The sequence below is a fragment of the Triticum urartu genome, chromosome 7A (genome assembly GCF_056163025.1).
Source record: "Triticum urartu cultivar PI428250 chromosome 7A, HENAU_Tu73, whole genome shotgun sequence".
Taxonomy (NCBI): Eukaryota; Viridiplantae; Streptophyta; class Magnoliopsida; order Poales; family Poaceae; genus Triticum; species Triticum urartu.
In genome coordinates, this window is record NC_141879.1 from 57559309 (window position 1) to 57575113 (window position 15805).

At 45.0% G+C, this 15805-nt stretch overlaps 2 protein-coding genes across 2 annotated transcripts; both read left to right on the plus strand.

Moving 5' to 3' along the window:
- The first annotated feature begins 3317 nt into the window (after window positions 1-3317).
- Window positions 3318-7971, plus strand: LOC125519130 (uncharacterized). Its single transcript, XM_087533401.1, has 2 exons — window positions 3318-4779; window positions 7205-7971. Exon 1 carries the CDS (start codon window positions 3447-3449, stop codon window positions 4773-4775), a length of 1329 nt encoding a protein of 442 aa, XP_087389527.1. The 5' UTR covers window positions 3318-3446; the 3' UTR covers window positions 4776-4779; window positions 7205-7971.
- Window positions 7972-8337: 366 nt separating this feature from the next.
- LOC125519131 (uncharacterized) lies at window positions 8338-13977 on the plus strand. Its single transcript, XM_087533403.1, has 16 exons — window positions 8338-8454; window positions 8609-8779; window positions 8856-8906; window positions 9460-9528; window positions 9647-9715; window positions 10220-10287; window positions 10421-10702; window positions 11312-11442; window positions 11697-11782; window positions 11877-11993; window positions 12527-12631; window positions 12744-12795; window positions 12876-12916; window positions 13072-13136; window positions 13224-13275; window positions 13458-13977. The coding sequence occupies exons 1-16, from the start codon at window positions 8380-8382 to the stop codon at window positions 13527-13529; spliced, it is 1506 nt and encodes a 501-aa protein (XP_087389529.1). The 5' UTR covers window positions 8338-8379; the 3' UTR covers window positions 13530-13977.
- The last annotated feature ends 1828 nt before the right edge of the window (window positions 13978-15805 follow it).

The following is a 15805-nucleotide window of genomic DNA, read 5'->3' on the forward strand; positions in this document are numbered from 1 at the left end:
CCATTTAAAGTTGAAGTCGCATTGACATTAGTGAGGGAACATTTGCCCCCCCCCCCCCCCCCCCCCACCCAACATAACACTAATAATCCCAAAATGAAGCTAAAGATATCATCATTTTCCGTGAGCTGTTCAAGAGCCACAATGTTGTAATGAGGCAGCTCGTGTACTAGCAAAACCTACAAAATTTGATGTTGGGTCCTGTCGGTCTAGTGAGCCACCTGATAAAATCAGGGCCATTATTTGTAACGAACATTTTTCTAAGTGAATGAATGTAAGGGTGCTGCCCATTATTTTCAAAAAGGAAAAACGTGAGTGTGCAATGATGCAGATTTAAAATGGACTCGCAGACATGTATCCCATATGAAACTTAATTTTGCCATGATTTAATAAACCCGGAGAGCCACTTTCCTCTACCACCGGTTGTTATTACTCCGCGGATCTCCGATGAGAGCCTGCAAACACTAGTCCCTTGCTTGCGCTCGCTTCACTCTTTCGCCTCGTGGCATGCCCCAAATCCATCCTCTTCCCTACTTCCACCACCAGCCGACCGCCCCAACCCATGTAAATGGCTTCACCTTCACCTACCCCCACCAGTCCCACGTAGCCGACCGCCACCACCCGTCCGCCTCAACAGGATGCCAACGCCCCACCCCGAACATCGAATCCACTGAATTGTACATTCTTGTAAATGTGAGGCCAATTCTATATTTTTATCTTTGAGGAAATGCATTGTAAGGGTTCTATTGCCCTCTGTTTGCTTGCTGCGGTCAACAAATTCGCGTGTATGTGCCTTAAGCTTCAGAGCTTTAGGGTCTAGTAGCCAAAAGTGTCGTCTAAAATCTTACTTGGATCATCTTTTTGGTGTGACCTTCAAGATCCGCACCCGCACCGCAAATTCATGCTAGGATGATGTGTGCTTACTATATCAAAATAGCCATGCAGATGGCAGAGCACATAACGATTCCGGCACGACACAGCTCCAACCAATACAGATTAAGGAATGGGCCAAATCCAGCGATGAGGATGAGTTGTCATGCAAGCATTGCTGTTACTGCCCTGGAACCGAAGAGTGGAAACTGCAACAAAGCGGTCATTTGAAGTTCAAATCAACCTTAGAACCAACAAATGGCAATCCAAAGCGCATTTGACATCATCAGACGAGAGGACATTTGCCCCTTCCCGTGCATAACACTAATGATCCCCAATAAAATTAAAGGTAAGCATCACTTTTCGTGGGCTGTTTAAGAGGCGCACCGTGAGTAAGTAACGATGGAGAATCAAAAAGGACTCACATCACACACATGGTATGGTTGGTTGTACCCTCTAGTGAAACTTATTTTTTCTAACATACGCCCTTAGAGCAACTCTAATGAGGCGACCTATTTCGTCCGCCCATGTTCGTTTGGGTCGACGTGGAACGCGCCGACCGAGACAGACGCACGTCCGTTTTTCGTCCGCGGGCGACTCATTTCAGACCCAATTTTGAGTCTGATTTACGTCGGCGCGGATACGAGACGAACGCGCGCGCGCCTACTCCTCTCACCGGGCCCACTGGTCGGTGGTAGCCACCACCATTTTCCCCAAAAATGCTCCCGCCCGCCCGCGCGCGCCCCCGCCCCCCAACCAGCCATGGAGAACGCCATCGACCTCGACCTCGACGCCGCCGTCGGCCTCGCCTCGTCTGGCGCCGTCGCCCCCTCCGGAAAAGGCAAGCCTCGTGCCCCGCGCAAGACCGCCGCCGTCACCAAGCCGAAGAAGGCGCTGACGTCCGAACAACGGGCAAGGGAGTCGGCCAAGAGGAAGGGCGGGAGGCACGCCGCGGACGCGAGGGATGAGGCCGCAGCCGTCGCCGCCGCGCAGCAGGAGTTCACCCACGCCCTCGTCGCGGCGGCAACGAGGGAGGCGCTCTACATGCTAGGTGTAAACCCTAGCCAACACAACCTCGTCCAAGCCGCCGTCGCTGCGGCCAGCACCGGCTCGTCGGCATTTCCTCGGATGGTGCTGCCCGACTCACCCCACGCGTCGGCTTGCAACCCGGTCCCCGGCTTCCACGTCTACCCGCAGGCCTCCCGCCTCTCCGGGGAGTGCTCACCCGACGTGAGCGTGGTCGCGCCTTCCACGCCCGCGCCCGCGCCCATCGACCTCAACGCCACCCCGGTGGTCAGTGGCTCGTCGTCCGGCGGCATGAGGAAACGCGCGCGGCAGACGCCGGCCGGCGGGCTCCCGGACGCCCGTAACCCGTTCGAGGAAATGCCGTCCACCGTCGACGAGGACTACATGCAAAACCTCATCTTCGAGGGTGGTGCGCCGAGCGCTTGGCTACGATCCCGACGAGACACAAAGCCAGAAGGGCCACGGGGCATTCACGCCGGCCGCTGGCTATGATCCCGATCAGGTGGCCTTCATGCGTGATCAGGTCGGCATCGACCTGGACGGCGACCAACTCCAAGAAGGAGGACAAGCGAGATGCGGCCACCAACGCCTTGATCGCAAGCGTGGACGTCATGATGAATAAGAAGGACTCAAGGGAGGAGGAGCGTCGACGTTTCAAGGCGGAACAAATGGATGCTTTCATGAAGATCCAAAGGAGAAGGCTTGATCTTGACGCCGAGAAGCAAGCCAAGATGTTCGAGCTCGAGGCGGAGAAGCAAGCCAAGATGCCGGGGATCGAGGCCGCCAACACCAAGACAAAGGCGAAAGAAGTGGCTCTTGCAAGCATGATGACCGGGATAGAGATCATGAAGGTGGATCTCAACACCGTGTCGCCAAGGAAGAGACCGTGGTTCGAGAAGATGCATGCCGACATGTTCAAGTTCGACGACGAGTGATCTATGGTGTCGAGAGCCATCTTTTTTGTATGCCAGCAGGTGTGCCGGCACGACCACGGGAGCTGCGATGGCGTGGTCGAACTCAAGTCCCACCTTTTTTGTGTGCTGGCATGTGTGCCGGCCGGCTGGCGAGTGCGCCACATGAACTGTGGTATTTTCTGAAGCCGGCATTGTATGCCGGCGATGGCATGGTGCCGGCATGAGACATGGCCGCTGGCATGATCAGCCGAGGGCCTTTTGTATTTAAAAGTTGAATGCGGACATGAAATGAGTCGGCGCGTTGGACGCACTGCCGACCCAAATGCAAAACTAAACAGACGCAGGACGGACGGCCGATCTAAACAAACAAAAAACGAACAAATGCGCCGTCCATTTGGGTGGCCCGATTGGAGTTGCCCTTATAAATCTCAAAAAGGAAAAACATACGCCCTTATAAATCTCAAAAAGGAAAAACATACGCCCTTATATTTCTCCACGGAGTAATAGTATTCTGTCGGATCTCGGACGAGAGCCTGCAAACCCTAGTCCCACTCGCTTCACTCTTCTTCCCCGCGGCAGGCCCCAAATCCAGTTCCCCTCTCCCATTCCCACCGCCGGCCGGCCGCCACATCCGCGCCAATGGCCACGCCACCCACCGCCGACGAGCCTCCCCCTCCGCCTAATCCTGACGGAGACGCCCCCTCCCCGCCCACGGACGCCGAATCCCCCCCGCCGCTCCCGGAGGCCGACGCCCCTGCCGCGCCGCCCCCGGACGCCGACGCCGACGCCCCGCCTCTGCAGCAGCCGCACCTCCCGGACGGCATCCTGGAGGACATCTTCCTGCGGCTCACGACGGCGGGGGACGTCGCGCGGGCGTCGGCCGCCTGCGCCTCCTTCCGGGCCATCACGTCCGCGCTCCCGTTCCGGCGCCGATTCCGCGCGCTCCACAGGGCCCCGGTCCTCGGCTTCCTCCGGGAGGACTTCTACGCCGCCCGCCCGCCGCACCCCTCCGCCCCGGCCGCGCGCGCCCTCGCGCGGGCCGCCGACTTCGCCTTCTCCTTCCTCCCCGACGACGCCGCCTGCTGGAGCCCCCGCGACGCGCGTGACGGCCGCGTGCTCTTCTCCGCGGTCCCCAGCTCCCACGGCCGCGGCAGCTTCGCCGACGCTACCTCCACCACCTTTGTTGACCTCGTCGTCGCCGACCCGCTCTTCCGCCGCTGCGTCCGCGTCCCGCCCGTCCCCGACGACCTGGCGGCCCCCGTCCTGCGGTGGGGCATGCTCGACTTCGAGCCCTTCCTTGCGCCGGCCAGCGCCGAGGACCTGCGCGACGAGGGCGTGCCCTTTAGGGTCATCGGCAAGGTGCTGTGCGAGGACAGGGTCGCCGTGTTCGTCTTCTCCTCGCACACCGGCGAGTGGCGCAGCTACGGCTCAAGCGAGTTGTCCAACGACTTCGCGCTGGACGCCTTGTACGAGCGGCGCCACTACGTGCAGGGCTGCTTCTGCTGGCTGTTGGAGTGGATGGAGAAGCTGCTCATGCTTGACGCCGGCACGATGGAGTTCTCCATTGTCGACCTCCCGCCCGGCAACGACGAGAGGCGGTTCGCCATTCTGGAGGCAGGGCAGGGCAGGATTGGGCTGCTCAATATTGGTAGAAATACATTGGACTTGTACTACAAGACCTGGCCAGGCAAACGCAATGAAGAGTGGCAACACGAAACGAAAGATCACCCATTGCCCGACTATCACTGGCGCATCATAGGTTCTGATGAGGAGTACTTGCTCCTGAGAGGGATTTCGCTTGATTGGCCCTGGTTCGGGAGCGCTTCATCAGAGAGTCCGGATATTGAGTATTTTGCACTGGAGCTCAAGGCATTGCAACTCGAGAGGATGTATGTGTCCAAGCACAAAATGTTGCATGCTCACCTGTACAGGGGCTACCCGCCGCAGATCTCGGCACCAACTCTATGAACTGGTAAACTTGCTACTGTATCATCCTCTTGTTTTCAGCAGTTGGGGGGAGAGAGTATTCTTTGCTTTGAAAGCCATATTTGTTATTCCCTCTGTCCACAAAATTACATTGTAGTAGACCATTAGCCACGGGCACAAACCATACAATAACTATTGTGTAGGCTAAAATTATCATCATTCCTTTCTCTTGCTCCAAAGTTCCCCTGCATGTTTTCTTTCCAAGGAGGCAAGGTTGGCTTGTTCATGGGAGTAATAGTTTTGGGCATAATAGGAAATGTGGAGAAGTGCCTACAAAGTTGTCAACTGAGCACATTGAAGGAAAACAAAATTCCTAAGTGACCTACATTTGTTTCTACTCCTTTTTCTTTTCTTTAGTTCCTACATGTGCATTTTCGTGGCTGCAACACATGTAACACATAAATCCATGCCAAAGATATATCAAGAAAAATGGTCCTGGTGCCATGTACATACTCTGTTTTTTAATATAGAGCAGTAGGAGCCTCTCCTGCTGTAACTTCTCAAAAAAGTAGGTGAATATTGTTTTTGCAAAGATTCAAGCACCACCATTGTCATGCTGCAACTCGACTGTTGTTAATGATTCAGTACTGTAACACACAAATCCATGCCAAAGATATATCAAGAAAAATGGTCCTGGTGCCATTTACATACTCTGTTTTTTAATATAGAGCAGTAGGAGCCTCTCCCGCAGTAACTTCTCAAAAAAGAAGGTTAATATTGTTTATGCAAAGATTCAAGCACCACCATTGTCATGCTGCAACTCGACTGTTGTTAATGATTCAGTACTGTATGCCATCCATGGTTGAGAACTGCTAATTTGCACTAGTGGTTTCAGGTTTGCAATATTGCTATCACTTTTACATTGCTGCCATACAGACTATGACAACTGTTATCTCATTAACACTTTTAGTAAATTTGATATAGTAGATGAAAACAACTTGGTATTATTGCTTCACTTATTCGGTAGTGAGCAAATGGAGAGAGTTTTAATTGATTTTCAAGAAATGTTCAGGATAGTGGTAACTGGTACCATCTCGGTCAGGTGCTGAATAGGGATTAATAGGCGAATTGGCCATTTAACTGCATTTATCGGTAGGTTAACTAGGGCCATACCAAACATGTAGCTATGTGTTAGCCATATTCTGCTTGTCCCTCTACTATCCTTTTTGTCTTTTCTTTCTGCATAAGTCACATTTGGGCTGTCCTCACCGCTGGTAAGCTGATGCCCATTCGCCCACTATTGTTCCAGCGGTGGGTGTGTAAAAAGCCCCCCCCCCCCCCCTCCTCCCTGTGCAAGCACTCTTCTTCCCCTTCTCCAGCCGCCACCTTCTTCCTCTCTTCTCTTTCCCTTCCCAGAGCACGTCCCTAGCTCTTGCTTCCTCTCATCCTCTGTCTAACACCGAGCACTTATCATCTCTCTGCCTCTCTCCATCCTGAGGGAGTTGCGCCGCCATGGGAACTGACCAGTGGCTGCTTGAATCATGAGCGGGAGCCCGAATCCCCCCCCAACCGTAAGAAGTGAAGCAGCTGGAGATGTGCACGGGCTGGAAAATTTGGGCTCTAGCAGCCCAAAACTGCCAGCCCAGTTCATCGCTGCTCACCCAAAATTTTGGTCTGACAACCGATTTTTCGGCCTGTCAGACTGATTACCTGCCTGGGCAATTTTCTCAGCTGAATAGGTTTTTCGCATCGGCCACCCTCCGAGACATGATTAACTAGACACGATTGACTGGCCAGTTGACTGTTATCTCGGCCGATATTTGGAACACTGTTTTAAAACATATTTGATATTCCCTCCGTCCACAAAAGTACATTGTATTTGACTATTAGCAATGGGCCCAGTAAAATGAATAGGCTAAATTATCATCATTCCTTTCTCTTGCTCCAAAGTGCCCGTGCATGTTTTCTTTCCAAAGAGGCAACTCTGCTGATGGGAGTAATAGTTTGGGGGCATAATAGGAAATGTGGATTAAAATGTCTACAAAATTGTGAATAGAGCATAGTGAAGTACAAAAAATGGCCAAGTGACCTACATTTATTTGGAAGGGAGTAACTGATTAGCTGTACACACTTCTCTTTAGCTTCTACATGACCATTTTCGTGGCTGTGACACTTCTCCATGCCAAAGATATAGCAGGAAAAATGGTTCCGGTGCCATGTACATCCTTTTTTTTAATATAGAACAGTGGGAGCCTTTCCTGCTGTAAGTTATCAAAAAAGAAAGTTGATATTATTTTCTGGAAAGATACATGTGGCAACTTGATAATCTGCCCTAAATCCGAGATTCTGTTCCTGTAATGCCTTTGATGAGCATCTTTGCCATTTCATGTTGTGATTTTGTCTTCTTTTGCCAAAAACTAGGGCAATGGTCTCAGGTTGGAAATTGAGTGGTGGCGTGTTGTCTATTGCAGGTTACATATCCTTGGTCCTTGAATGTGGAGAAGTGGCTACAAAACTGTGAACAGAGCACACTGAAGGACAAAACGTTAGAGCACATTGAAGGTTACATATCCTTCGTCCTGTGTATTGCCGCTGGAGAAGTGGTGAATGAGTTGGTATGGTTCTCTGACGGCAAGAAGCATGTCAGTGGAGGGCGCAAGTTTGCCGGTAGCGGCAGATGGTGGAAGGCAGGATGGCTGCTGCGAAGGGATGCCCAACCTTATGTGCCAGTTGGGCGTTATCGGGCGCCAGCGATCTTTCTTGAGCTGCGTCTTGACCCACAGTTTGTCTACATCGACTTACGTTGGCTGTGTTTGCTGGCTTAAGGCCATTCTATATATTCTTGCACCCCAAAGCATGTTTTGGAGAGTCCGCTTTGGCGCCGAAGTTTGTTGTAATTTGCAGGATACTAGATCCAACTTGATAAGTGTGGCAACCCTAGTTTTCCCCCCACTGCTGGCAGCATGTGAGACCAGCTCAGCTGATGAGCTAACATTGAGAGAGTTTATGGCCAGTTCAGTGGGTGGTGGCTCTGGTTTGCGTGTATGCATGTATTAGAGTATGTATTATGTATGTAGCCTGGATGGCCTTGTTGTATCTTTTTGTTGTTGTTGAGAAACAGCCTTGTTGTATCTTTTTGTTGTTGTTGTTGTTGTTGTTGCTGTTGTTGTTGTTGTTGTTGTTGTCTGTCTTGGAAAAGAGCAAGTACTATTAAGCAAGTGTTTGATCAGCTTCATAATTGCCTTTTCTTCTGTAGTTGTTCTTATACTAAAATTTTCACCATGGTGTCCTGTTAGCAGTTTGCAGACATGAGGTTCTCATCATCTTGCTATGCCATGATACTGTTATGCCAAAAAATCCCTGTATTCCACACTTACGACACATCTTTTTTAGCCTAGCAAAAAAAAAAAAAAAACTCCCCACTTGGGTAAAATTCCATTATGCTACATGTGCATGCCTACTTTTCACGAACTTGCTTATACTTACTGATGTTCAACAGTCTTGTAAAATTTAACAATAAGCTCGGCGGTCTTGTCCATGAAATTAGCAATTCAAGTGTACAAACCTTCTTGTTTATCAAGGGCATTGTCGAATGTGGCAACCTGTGCATGTGAACTTTCTGTTTAACTGCAGTTTACCTTGTTGGATGCAGGTTCTTCTCATGACCCTTCAAAATGCACCACCAGGTCTTGACTATGACCGCGATAGAAAATTCTCAAAGGTAGTACTGGTCCAGTTCTTGGCTTGTGTCTTTTGGTTATGTTTTAACAGCAATACCTAGTTGTCTTAGGAAGCCACTTCAGTTGTTATTACGGAGTGGATATATTACATTACAATGTTTACCTTTCTAATGAAGGCTTTTCAGCTGTAATCAGTCTTTCAAGGAAATGGTTGCAATGTGCTTGGTAAAAGATCAAACTAAGCGGCCAACAGCTGAGAAGTTACTAAAGCATTCGTTTTTCAAGAACACAAAGGCCCCACAGCTGACAGTTAAGAGCATCTTAACCGATTTGCCCCCTCTGTGGGATCGTGTGAAGGCACTCCAGGTTTTGCTCTTGTGCCATCTTCTTCTTTTACTTGACACTGGAAACAATATCTCAGTAAATTACTGTGCTTTTTCAGCAAAAAGATGCAGCACACCTGGCTTCATCTGAACAGGAAGCACTTTCCATGGTTTGTGATATTAACACTCTCTTATGTTATTTTTTGCTTTTGGTGCAGTTCTTTCCATTTGAGGCCATGAAATTCTTCTTATTTTATCTACTCTATGCAAAGTGAACTAGCAATCTTGATGATTTTTGGAATCACAGAACAAAATAAGACTCACTAGCCAACCAATTTTAGTAATTGGGTATAATATGACCATTGTTTTGACGATGAAGACGATAGCTAAAACATGTCTGAGAGACATTGGTTTTGTATAATTAACCAAGTTAAGCTAGAAATCACTGAAAGATGCTCACCTGGATATGAGCTGTTTCGTTTCGCATACAAACAATTAATAACATTTTATTCAGTTTGCATAGAGATATCCTGCCTACTTGCAAATTAAGGTGCTTCTGTTTGCTGTAGAGCTTTCCCTGCAAAGTGAACTTGTCCAGTACACTGTGTTGTAAACAATTCATGAAGACAGTGCAACTTGTATTATTTATCTGTTTTAGAAATGCATGTATGCAATTCCGTCCTTCAATCCGCTTAGGTGACTTTCTTGTGGTTTGTTCAACAGAGTGAGTATCAACGAGGTGTCAGCGCATGGCACTTTGATATTGAGGATCTCAAGGCTCAAGCATTACTGGTAAAGCAGTAGCTTCCATAATTTCTAAGAATTTGCTACATGTCTACATCGCTCACACATTTTTGAGGCGTAAGTGACTCTGATATGACCTTACAAATAAGCTCCCAAATTTATGCAGATTAATGATGACGATCCACCTGAATTGAAGGAAGATGATGACAGTGTCCGAATAAATGAAGTTGATAAGGTTTGTTTGATTTGATTCCATTTCAAAATTAATAACGTTAAACCTGTGCTACAGCGATGATAGAAAGAGCCTGCAAATGTACTTGATGACAAAGTTTTCTGGAGTGCATCCAAGAGAAGTGATATCATATAGGAGTATGATTATCATAGGAGAAAACTATACTCCCTCCGGTCCAAATTAATTGTCGCAGCTCTAGTACAACTTTATCTAATTTGGATCGGAGGCCATTTATCTAATTTGAAAAGGGCATGATTAGCTAGTGATAAAAGGAGTGCCACAAATGCTTCTTCCTGAATCTGAAGAGTATATTTATCTCTTGTGATGCTAGAAATGTTATTGTACAGGGCAAAGATCTGCAACCCTTTGGTTACTGTCCTGCAGTTTCTCACTAACTTCTATCATTGTAAAAATCATCTGCATTCCCTGTTGCGTTATATCTAAATATTTTTCTATATGCAAGAGAGAATGATACAAATGTTTCTTTTGTGAATGGTCTATTGGCAGGGCACATCTTTTGAGAGTCATTTTGGACAATCAACGCTTCTGAATGGAAATAACCACAGGTTGAATCAGTATGTAACGTTTCAGCATCGATCCAACTCTATAGGATCATTTTTGTTCTTATAACAAGAGGAGGATTAGCGAGCCTTGATGCATATTGTTTTCCTGCTAGTAGTGTATTCATACTATTTTGTTATATTTCAGTGAACGAACTTGTACCACTGCAGTAAATCCAGGTGGAAATGGCCCTGAAACAAGTGATGAATTCGCTTCTGACCTTGGCAATGCTGATAGTCCAAGGATGGTTGATGGACACGTAAAGCAAGGAACAGAAAATGATTCATTGTCCTCTACATCGAAGCAAGGTTCTGAGGGTGGAAACCGCAGGAGTGAAGTTAGACAAAGACAAAGGACATTCTCTGGTCCGGTTATGTATTCTGGTACCCGCAGTAGTTCACTGATTGAAAGAGGTTATATTATTGATAAGTATGTTCGACAATTTCTTCTAACTTATCACATTCTGTTTGATCTGTTACATATAAAAAACATAAGAAAGAAAACGAAGCCCACTTTAATCTGTTTGCGCTCTTACTATAGAACTGCTGTTCAGTTCTTCCTGATCAACCTTCAAGTTTTTAAGAGGTTCTGTTTATAAGTCATGACCAAATTTGTTTTTGAAGAAGCATGTTGATAGATACATGAAAGTTTTCATATCTGAGTATTCAGACACAGAGCACAGTTCTCCTTTATATGTGGATTGTGGATAGAGTACGAGTGAAATCTAACTGTATATAAAGGTCATTATGGACTTCTTTGTTTAAACTTGCATGCCGTTGACATCCTTGATATTTTTTTGTAGCCCTAAAGTAATTATAAAAATAGTTTTTTTTATTATAATGATATATGTACAATACTTGACAGTGGAGTAAACGCAATCCTAATTATTCTGATACTTTTTTATTAGGATGGATAGTCTATAATAACTAATGATGATTACTCTAAAAGAGCTCTTCCTTGAATCAGTGTTCCACTCTGTTAGAAGTTTGCATTAGCATACCAGTTTAAATTGCATTTGATTTTTGTTCCTCTTCACAGGGATGCAGGAGTTCGATCACCTAATAAACAAAAGAGTGACACGGGAAGAATCGATGATCTTAGTGGTCCGCTTTCACTTTCAACTCGTGCTTCTGCAAATAGTCTGTCTGCCCCTATTCGGTCTTCTGGAGGTAGGATAAAAGCATCCACTGTTCTAACGCAACTTGTGTCAGTGTAGACTATAGACCTCCAGTCATGTTTAACATCAACGTAGCACATCAGCACAGCACACAGCATGCTTCAGCAAATACATAGCTTGCTTGTATCCAGTCTTTTTGAGATAGGGGTACAACATTTATCATTCTTACACAAATGTTCACCACTTCTGTAAATGCATATAAAAAGACTTGGGAGTCGCATGTAATTTTCTGTCTTTATTTTGCAGGATATGTGGGCTCCTTGGGAGACAAACCTAGGGTGGAAATAAAAGGCCGATTTTCCGTAACATCTGAAAATGTGGATCTGGCGAAGGTACGTTACCTGTTGAGCAACCCATACACTTGAATAGGTAGTGCTTATGAGCAAAACAAGACTTCAGTGAGAACTTAATAAAGTCTACTGACAGGTTCAGGAAATTCCAGTGGTCAAAATTTCACCTAAACCACAGGAGGTAAGAACTCAGGTCTCTACAATGGAAAGATCAGCCAGTGTTGGTGCTTGGCCAGTGAAGGCTAAGTCAATGGTATGCTTTCATGTTGCCTGAAGTATCATTTGTGGAAAGAAAAAAACTTTCAACTAATTAAGATAATGTATTGTTGCACTAAATTGTTTTTTTCTTTCTGTGGGGTGATTTTCCCCCAAGCTCTCAAACTAAACAAAACAAGATTAGAGCAACTGAAATATTTTAAGTTTTGTGCAGTTATTTTTATGAAAGAGATGAAGGAGCGTGTTCTCTTTCTGATGTTCTTTACTGTGTACCTTTGTACCCCTCGTTTAAGAATTTCCATAGTGCTGTTAAATTATTTCTGGATATGATTTGTCATATTTTCTTTTAGAAACATCAACCGCATGGCATGATATCAAGCTAACGTTTACTATAATCATGGATAAGTTGCATGCTAGAACTGAATTCTAAAGCATGCACGTTGAAATTGGCAGTCTTGACATGTTGGATTATGTATGTTATTACTATTATTATATCAAAGATGTTTCGTAGATTTGTGGTGCATATCATTTCAGTTAATTGATTTATGTCTGAATGCATTGGTTTTGCAGTCTAATAATAGTCATCATCGGAAGGAATTCCGTGACAGCTCAGTATCTGCATCAATTCTGATTCCCCATCTTGAAAACCTTGTACAGCAGACCACATTTCAGCAAGTATGGAAGAAACTCTATATAATGCCCCCCCCCCCCCCCCCCCCTCAACGCATGTGCATTACAAATATATTTACTGCTGTACAGTTGACCATTTTCCATTTCCTTTTCACAGGATATCATCACGAACCTAATGAGTAACTTGCAACAGAATGAGAAACCCAATGGTAATAAATTTCTACTGTAGCTGCTCAAAGTTTCAATTTCCCCTTTCTATGATTAAAATAAAATATTTTATTTTCTCCAGGGCCGCACACTAGAGTTCAGACTATGGAGGGTGATACAGGGGTAAGCTTCTCTTTAGCTTAATATATATATATATATATATATATATAAAATCAAATGCAGAGTTCATCATTTTTATTTAATGAACATAATTGCTTTACAAGATGAGTTTGTTTATGTTCATTACAGTAGTATTGATACTTGCATGCTTTTGGCAGGTTGAAACGGGCAGTGCTGAGAGAGAACGGAAACTACTTGCAAAAGTATTCGAATTACAGCCAAGGTAGGTTGATTTTCTTGGCATGCAGTTGATATTTGGAAGGGATAATCACATAGATAGTTGCATATTGAAAATGTTTGACCCTTGCAGGATGATTTGTTTAACCGACGAGTTGATTGCATCAAAGCTGAAGCATGTTGAGGTCAGTATCGAGCAATATCTATATGTAACAGCTGATGGAGGGTGGTAAATGGACTTGTATTCAACAAAATATGACTTAGGGATGTCGAATTAGAGCATTTAATAACATAACAAATAACAAAAAGAAAAAGCGAAAATGAACACCATAATAAAATGATGATGATGATGCATTACTTGTTGCAGCTGCAAGAAGAGCTAAATACACTCTACTGCCAAGAAGAAACAGGAGAGGATGACGACAGCGGAGAGGCATGAGACCTTTGAGTGGTGGTACAAGGAGGGAGTATTCAGAATAATATAATAATCTAGGTGCCCTGGGTCGTGCATTGAGGCTTGGGCTTCCTGAACAAGGCAGGCAGGCGTTTTGTGGCGGAGTGTTGGTGAGAGGAAGCAATATAATGTCTTGGAAACCCTAGATGATTCAGAAGCATAGTGAGAGAGGCTGTTGGAGGCATAGCAGGAGAATATGAATATACTACATGCTGGTTGACGGTCTGGTTGGAGGGAGTCAGTGATTTTATCTTGTTGCTATCTACTATCTCTGTGTGTGTGTGTCTGTACATAGGAGTATCTATATATCAACAGTAGTAGTAGTTAGCATCATGTGTAGCTAGCTAGCTAGCTAGTATGGGTATGGTTTGGTTTTGTTTAACTGAATTGACTTGCGGTATCCATTCATTTTGGCCGTGCCGCGCCGCGCTTATCAGTGGGCAATGCTGCCAATTTGGTTGCAGAAAAGTAATAATTGGAAGACTGGAATGTACTCCCTCCGTCCCGAAATACTTGTCAGAGAGATGGATAAAATTGGATGTATCTATATCTAAAGTACGTCTAGATTCATCCATTTCTCTGACAAGTATTTTCGAACGGAGAGAGTATGTATTTATACATATAAAGGACAAGTTGGTTGATTACCTGCAACTGTTATCTCTATGTATGTATGTTTATTTGATTTGAAGCAAGTGAATTGATCCCTCTGTTAATGGGTTCAGTAAGGAGTATGTTGTGGTTGATGATGTTGCCGGCCTTGATGACTACACTACACTAGAAGTACTAGTTGAATGCTCGTGCATTGTCACAGGACTTAAAAAATGTATACATCGATCATTATTCTAATTCAGAAGTGCATGTCAAACATAATGGAGATTGATCGATATAACAGCAACTACCAATTCTTTCTCCCGTTGCTTTCTCTATCATGTCTCTTTTTTTAACGTGAAATAGTAAGATAGACCCCTAATGTATATTTTACAAATTAGAAGTGTGTCCTTAACTTCCTATGCCATCGTCTCTTTCACTACCTTCCTTGTCTCTTTCACTACCTTCCTTGCATCTAGAAAAAGATCTTTCTCCCGGTCGTCCCTCCTCTCCACATCCATAGAATTCATCCATCTTTGCTCTATCATTGTCGTCAATTCAAATGTTGGTCATTTTGCCCTAACTATCGCTTGGCCACTTCTTCAAAACATTAGAAGAGATATATGAAATGGTGCATATGTGTCGAGAGAAATAGTGGGTTGCGACGACAACATACAAACAAAGGGACATACAATCACCAACTCCCCTTGTATATCTCGAGTGGGGCTGGGGTAGCCCCACCTGTATAACCAATGTAACTTGGAACATGTATTGAACTAATATGTCTTCATCAAATATGAAGATATTTTCATGATTACGAATGCTCCAACGCCCTAGTATGATCACTTTGTTGAAGCAAGGTGAGTGTTACCTTTGATATGCATGAACAAGTATGTCCATGAGTGACAGGCCCAGGTGCTTCTCCTGGTTGAGCCTCTATGAAAAAAGAGTGAGCACAACACTGGATGAATACGTGCACACATAATAGAATAGATTCCAAGCTCTCCACCATCATACTTGTATCCTTTCTCTAATAAAAAAATAGTAAGGATACACAAATATGATAAGAGCACGTTTGTTGGCCTACTAAATAGGAGTAGTAAATATGGTGTTCGAGATTGACCTAATTCACAACGGGCATCATCTCTTCAGGAGAAGGCAAGGGTACATATCTTGCTCCGTTATTCAAATGTTCACAACTAATTTTTTTATGGACATCGTAATTAAAAATATTTTTTCTATCTTGCTATGCATGATCGATTTCCAAACGTGTAGAGAGAGGGACTGAACATGATTCAAGCCGCAATACACATGATGGCCCCAAAATTGGAGCATACTACTCAGAGAAAGAGGCATATAGGAGTTTATCAACTTCATGATGACCACAAAAATAGACTTATGTTTCTCAACTCTTCATGGAATTCTGTAATGTGTGGATCACTTCAAAATCGTAAATAACACGAAATAACTTTCAAACTATGAAGATAAATAAACATGACAATGTTCAGTTCTCTTTTGTGCTGATCATTTTGTGTACGAGTATTCAGTTATGGGGTAAAAAAATCTAGTCATCCCGGAGTATATTTTATCTCCACATCCAATCTAGCTCCCAATACAATCTAAACAAGGGTGAAAGCAGACACTAAAAATTCAGCATTCACACCGATCAAAAT

Excerpts from the sequence above, each read along its gene's own strand:
- LOC125519130 (XM_087533401.1), top strand. The coding sequence starts at position 3,447 with ATGGCCACGCCACCCACCGCCGACGAGCCTCCCCCTCCGCCTAATCCT.
- LOC125519131 (XM_087533403.1), top strand. The coding sequence starts at position 8,380 with ATGCAGGTTCTTCTCATGACCCTTCAAAATGCACCACCAGGTCTTGAC. Across the intron at positions 8,907-9,459 it reads AACAGGAAGCACTTTCCATG|AGTGAGTATCAACGAGGTGT; the intron begins GTTTGTGATATT and ends TTTGTTCAACAG. Across the intron at positions 12,632-12,743 it reads AGCAGACCACATTTCAGCAA|GATATCATCACGAACCTAAT; the intron begins GTATGGAAGAAA and ends TCCTTTTCACAG.